The sequence below is a fragment of the Cottoperca gobio genome, chromosome 14 (assembly GCF_900634415.1).
Source record: "Cottoperca gobio chromosome 14, fCotGob3.1, whole genome shotgun sequence".
Lineage (NCBI taxonomy): Eukaryota > Metazoa > Chordata > Actinopteri > Perciformes > Bovichtidae > Cottoperca > Cottoperca gobio.
In genome coordinates this window covers 17,553,951-17,560,502 of record NC_041368.1, presented here as the reverse complement: position 1 = coordinate 17,560,502, position 6,552 = coordinate 17,553,951, and the positions used below count along the sequence as shown (strand labels likewise).

Here is a 6,552-nt window from a genome sequence, read left to right as displayed (position 1 = left end):
GTGGCACGATGGATTGCGGTGTCCCACACCCAAAGCCATCATCAAAATCATCCTCATCACCATCATCCAGGGTCTGGCAGTCTAAGAGTTAACAAACTAATTATTGCAAATAAACATTATATAAAACTTTTTATATTATGCTAGCGAACAAAACCATGGCTACCAACATTGTTCGGCACAGTATGATAGTGTTTTTGAAATTATTTGTAAATGAGTTAACAAATAAGACAATTTATTACCATTTTATTCTCAAATGCATATATGTAAAGTCATGTGTTTCTCTTTAGCAAAATAAAACATTTTACAATAGCAAATATGCAAGAGCCTTAAAAACAAAAACAAGCAAAGTTTATTTTAGTGAAACAAGCAACTGCAATTTAATAGCAACAAGATCTTCTAACTTCAAACTAATTCAAAACGTTGACTTTTATTCATTATCCTTTAAAAAGGTTCAATGTTTTTAAGATACCAGATATGGCGTTGGTTTATTGAGGTTGTGAGCTGTGCAGGTTAAGTTTGACTAAAAATATACTTTAGTACAAAATCACAAATTCAACAGGAATACGCTCATAAGTTCCCTCAGATATTTAAATTTCATATCCTCAGTAGACCCACAAACCTGGGAAAATATCGCATTAATAAAAGTAAAAATGGAAATGTGTTTTTGAAAACAGAACATGACACATTTGACGAACCCAAAATGATCTCTTGTCTAGTTTCCATTTTTGCTATTACTGGTAAAACTCTATTAAAGCCCTAAAAGGTGTTCTGTTGAATGAGATTCAACCAACTATGATGAATGAGAGGGGGGGGGGGTAGTATACAGCGAAAATGTACTGAGGGAAACAAAAAACAAGAAGAAAATGCATTTATTCCAACATATTTGTTCATTTCTTCTTTTTCTTCTTCTTTGGAGGTCCTTGATCTGAATTGCCGCTGCTTCCTGAGTTTGAGCTGTCTGAGGATGAAGAGGAGGAGGAAGACGAAGACGAGGAAGAGCTGTCATCATCGCTGTCACTGCTGCTGTCGCTGTCATCTGAAGAGGAGCTGGAGGAGTCGCTGCTGTCTGACGATGAGTCACTTGAGGAGCCGGCTGAATCACTGCTGCTGTCGCTACCATCTTTAGCCCTGAGAGCAAGTGGCAGAGCACAAAGAGAAAACATGAATACTGAACACAGAACAGCATGCATTGTTATGGTAGCCTCACACTATGGCAGTCTGGCTGCTGTGGTGTCACTTTACAAAAGGAGAAGAGAAGGAAAAAAAGTGTATAGTCACATTAAACTGCTTTGTACATTGTTGGCTGCTCTTCAGCAACACTGACACGCTTGGTTTTACCTACTTTGAAAGTGAAATGGCAAAGTCTATGATGTTTCAAGTGACAATCTGCAATGTTTGTTTGGTCGCTTTAAGTAAACTGAGAAAATGGGGGCAAACTTGGAATATTACCATATGTACTCCCTTTGTTGTTCTTTAAATGTTGTATAGACCAGTGTAGTCATGCTTAAGGAAAAGCAATCAGATTAGTCTCACCCATCAGGGCTTCATCAGTGTCTTTCATTAGGAGGGGAGCTACATCTTTAAGCTAAATAGTAATTGATGTGATGTCACACGCATCACATTCCCCAGTCTATAATATCGCTTGACTGATGGCATCTGCCCCTCCTACCAAAAGACAAGGATGGGCTGCTACTCTAAAACAAATAAAGCAACTAAACATGACACATCAGGATTTACACTGGAGCCAAACTGTCTGTAGAGATGATACTGCTGCTAAATTACACACTGTAATACCTGTTTGGTTACATTAGTGTGACATCATTGTAGTCCATATTCAATTTTCAACCTGTGATGATCATAGTGGTTTGGGGGAGGCTGGCAGTACACATGACGAGGGGAAAGATGTGGAGTGAAGCTTAAGTTGAACAGGCCCTTTGTCACAGCAGAACGTTTGACTTGGCACACACACAAGTGTAGCAAATAAACCTTATTAATTTCTGCATAGCACTGCAATAACAGCTGGAACTAAGCCATAGTTAAGGTTATTAGTTCCACCTGTGCCTTCCCTGCTACGACAAGTCAAGACGTCTGCTGTGAAAAAGGTCCACAAAATTGATTCATTTGGGAATGATAAAGAAACAAGAGGGCTCAGATGCTAGGCCTGTACTTTTAAGCACTTAAACCCCCACCCAATTAAAAGTACAGGCCTTTTACCGGAAGACATTTTGACAGGTCGCGGTAGAAAAAGCAGAGGTGTAAATAATAAAATTAATGATGGCTGAATTCCATTTAGCCGCTTCAGTTTCAGGGTCCTAGTAGAGTGATTGTTGGCTCATTGTCACAGTTTAGTGGAACAGAGCCATTGTTAATGCTATTAGTCATTCCTGTGCTTTCCCCAAGTCAAGATTTCCCCGTGAGAAAGATATATTGCAAACACATCAAATATTTTGAAAATATTAACAGTAAAACACAAAAAGACAAAATTGAGAGTAACCAACATTTTTTAAACACATTATACAATCGATTACGATCAGCACATAGGACCTTTTTGAGACATGTACAAACACATTGTGATTTTTAGAAGCAGGCATCGAAAGTACTGGATTAGAAACCATCACTGTCGTTATATGATTCAATAGCAGTTTAACGAATCAGGTAGTGTTTTACTTCTGGTCTATAAGAAAACTGCTTAAGCAGTTTTTAACAAACTCAAGTGGCTCATAGTCTCCACTAGAGGGAGCTGTTACATCACATTTCTGTCAACAATGTTCAGATTGACTACTACTTTGAATCAAGACAGACAGACTGCCATCTGAAATCTACTTGATCACAATGCCATCCCGACATCTCTTCCTAGACAGATTCTCACACCATAAAAAGTGTGCACCTCTAGTATATAAAATATATAGTGCCAAAACATCCAACACAGTCAAAAAGGCGTTTAATATACATCTTACTTACTTCTTTTTCATTTTCTTCTCACTGGAGCCTTCTGTTCCTGGTCTGTAAAGAGAATAAAAGAGTCTTAGTGATATATAATTAATAATTATTTTTAAATAAGCCAAGCTTAAATTGGGCCTGTACTCACAAGTAAACATTGGATAGATCATTATTTTTCATGGAAAAAAACAAACAAAGATTGCTTCTTCCAAGGTGCCTCATCTTATCTTAAAAAAAGTATAATAATATTGTGCTATAATCCTCGCCAGTAACTCGGAGGCTGCATTTATCATTACGTCCTCTAGATGGCGATAAAAAGCAATAGCATTGTGCTCTACTAATGGGTCAGTTTTTTGTACAGTGACAGTTTCACAGAGATGGGTGAATACAGAAGCTCTGAAGCTCGTTTCACTAATGTGAAGCGCAATGTTTCAATACATTGTGTCAGGGCTTGTTTGAATCGAGGAACACCATGTGACTGATTGAGTTTTAGCTTAAGTGGGATAAAAAGGGAAGAGAATAATTGAGAAAAGTGATTTACACAAGAAAGACATAATCATAAGTATAGTAACATTTCCACATGATACAATTAATAAGCTCATTAAATGAATATCATTCTCCAGTCACATCACATTGTGAGTCCTATGAAATGTTACATAAATATCAGCCATCAAGTGAAACATATATGAGCATGCAGTGACACTGGGCCTAAATGACATTAATAAGGTGCATTTAGGTTTTGCACACATGAGACTATAACTATTAATAACAGATGTATTGTAGTGCTTCAGTTCGTCTTGAAGTGTTGCTATACGTTTCGCAAACCGGTAGGTGTCATTTGGTTTGTTACATTTTTTTAGGTCCAAAACAGAGAAAGAAAGCCTCAAAGCTTCATGAGGGTTAATTCGCCCATCACTACAGTAAGACTCCTTTACTCTCTGTGTGTCCTTTTCTCCAACAGCGGCTCCATTTAATCTAAGGGCTAACTTGTTTGGTGTGGAGCAGAAACTAATGAGTGCTGTTGCTGCTCCATGGTACACAGTCTCTTACAGCACGACATCTCAACTTATCTTGACACCGTTGCTGTTACTATGAGGAGTTAAATTCCTCCACTGACTAAAATGAACCACACGTGTCATTTCAATCTGGTCACCCACTTCATTTCAGACTGTTTAGCAGAGCAAATAACTGTAATGCCCAAAAGGTTTCGAACATCAGCTTCTCTGTGTGTTCAGAGGCTTCTGACTTTTACACCCCATGATTACTGAACCAAAAAGACGAACAAGGAAAAAATAAGTGGCTCATAAAGTGAACCAGTTAAGGTCTCGTCTTGCTGCCAAATACTTGTGCTGTGAGCTGAACGTCAACTCGTTATGTTCTACATCTTCCACAGATTGCTTGCAATGGTTACAATAACAACTAAACAATGGCGCACGGCCTCGCTAAAGTACAACTAATGTTGGTTCGACAAAAAGAAGAACATTCTTCCAAAAGTAAACACCTCTAGATTATTTTTGACAAGTCTGATATGGGGTCTGATTTCCCCACTGGATCACCCAAAAGCACTTTGACAATGACTCATGTGCTTTCGCAACATGAAATAGAATCACCGAAGATCTGCCTTTCTGTCACTATTGACGTACTGGATGGAGAAACCTTACCCAGTGATGCTGAGTGGTTTGTTTTCATTCTCCTTGAGTTTCTTTTTCATCTCAACTGTTCTTGATGGTCTGTGCACATATTTCCGCTTCCCTGTGCATTCGTAGGTCCAGTGTCCCATCTCCAAACACTTCTGGCAACGCACATGTTGTTTGTTTGCATCCCTGTATGTAATAAAACAGACTGAATGAGGATAGACGTTAACAGACACATTTCTTTGTTATCAGCTATATAAATTGTGAAGAACTACTTTTCTGCTAAGTACAGATTTGTAGCTGGTGAAACTGTTGGAAGGTTGAATCCTATCAATATGTTTGGCAATGACTGCTCAGGTTTTAAATCATTCGACAGTCTGAATTTCCGTTTCTATTTGCTTTTGTGTGAATGGCTGCAGTTCGTCGTTTGTCTTATCTGTATTCTTATTTATTTTGCTTCACACATTACACATCTCTTGTAAATGAGATCTTGATCTCAATGAGATTACTTGGTTGAATAAAGCTTACATTGAGAACAAAAAGTTAGGATAGCTCTGCAGTTCTAATAATTTCCCAATTTACGAGAGTTGAATTCCTTTTCTCTTACGGCCTTAAAGTTGGGGAAAATATGCATAATTTTGAGCCATTGTGCCCTGGTTAAGAAAATAAACAAGCAAAAAAATGAACGAAGTTAGCCTGTAAAAAATATTTGAATCATCTGACAAAACAATTTTCTTTAGCAGGGTTTTCCTGATTGGAAATAATCATTCAATATGAAGTTTAAGACAAAGTAAAGTTGGTCAGTAATATGGAATATGATGCTCATAGACTGTCCAGGGTACACAGACTATTCTCTAATGAGAACAGAGCTCTCTTTAAATACACAAACTATGCAATAGTCCTGTATTCAGAACTCATCATTTTGAAATCAAATAAAAATAAGGCATTAAATGGTGACCTATAAAGGTGTAAGCTAAAGCTTATTATACCTTTTACTAAGCATATTCTAGTAGGCAACCCTTTCACTGATACATTTAGGCTATAAAAAAACTTTTTTTATTTAGGTAAACCTATCCATGTCACAACCATTCCACAAGTTTGACAGATATACATCTATTATCTATATTTATTCTTAACCTTGTTTTGTTTTTTTAAACATACCTATTTCTCTACTTTCATATTGTATTTCTTTCATTTCAAACAACTTCTGAAAACAGCAAGAGAGCAAATGTTGCACATTATCTGTGCCGTTTACAGATCAACTCGATCCCAACAATTTAAAGCAGGCAAGTTATTAAAATTATTGTTGTTTCCCCATAACTCCACACAGTAATGTAATGTATGGAACTGTGAGAAAACAGTCCAGTATATAAAAAGCTAGCGAATTATAATATTACAATGGCTTTTAAGACACACTTGCTTGACATATATTACACTATAATCTCAAACAAGTCTCGCCGGCTATGTGTTTATTAAAATATATAATTCATGACTTCAAAGACTTGATAAATGTTTGACGACAGAAAACAATCGGAAAGTAATAATAATGATGCATTGTTGAAAAAGACCGCGGCGCGTTTGTGCTCCATTTAGCCCTGCTGTGCTCGTATTTTAACTCATGTATCCAACACGAAGCTCGACGAGCTCAATGTCATTTGTGCTTAAGAGACCACTATGTTCACCAAACGATAACAACGGAGCATTTTAACCTAGGTATATAAATTATACTCACGCTTGTCTCCTGGCTATTATTCTATGCATGGGAGTCGCCATGTTGCAATTTACTTTTTCTTCTTCATTGGTATCAGACCAGAACGTATTTCCGGCCAACTTAATGCACGTAGTGCCTCCTACTGGCAACGATGGTCTACTGCATCTAAGTCTATTTTATGAATACCTCCTTTTGAATCAGTGCATTATAAGTTAAATTAATATTTTTATGATTATACAAAAAACAGACATCAGAATGAGTAAGCGA

The 6,552-nt window shown here is 37.2% G+C and overlaps 1 protein-coding gene across 1 annotated transcript; it reads right to left on the bottom strand.

Moving 5' to 3' along the window:
* Positions 1 to 226: 226 nt before the first annotated feature.
* On the bottom strand, positions 227 to 6,436 carry zcchc10 (zinc finger, CCHC domain containing 10). The gene is made up of 4 exons (XM_029447359.1): positions 6,307 to 6,436; positions 4,602 to 4,763; positions 2,962 to 3,003; positions 227 to 1,128 (listed from the first exon to the last, which is right to left on the bottom strand). Exons 1-4 carry the CDS (start codon positions 6,345 to 6,347, stop codon positions 888 to 890), a joined length of 486 nt encoding a protein of 161 aa, XP_029303219.1. The 5' UTR covers positions 6,348 to 6,436; the 3' UTR covers positions 227 to 887.
* Between the last annotated feature and the right edge of the window lie 116 nt (positions 6,437 to 6,552).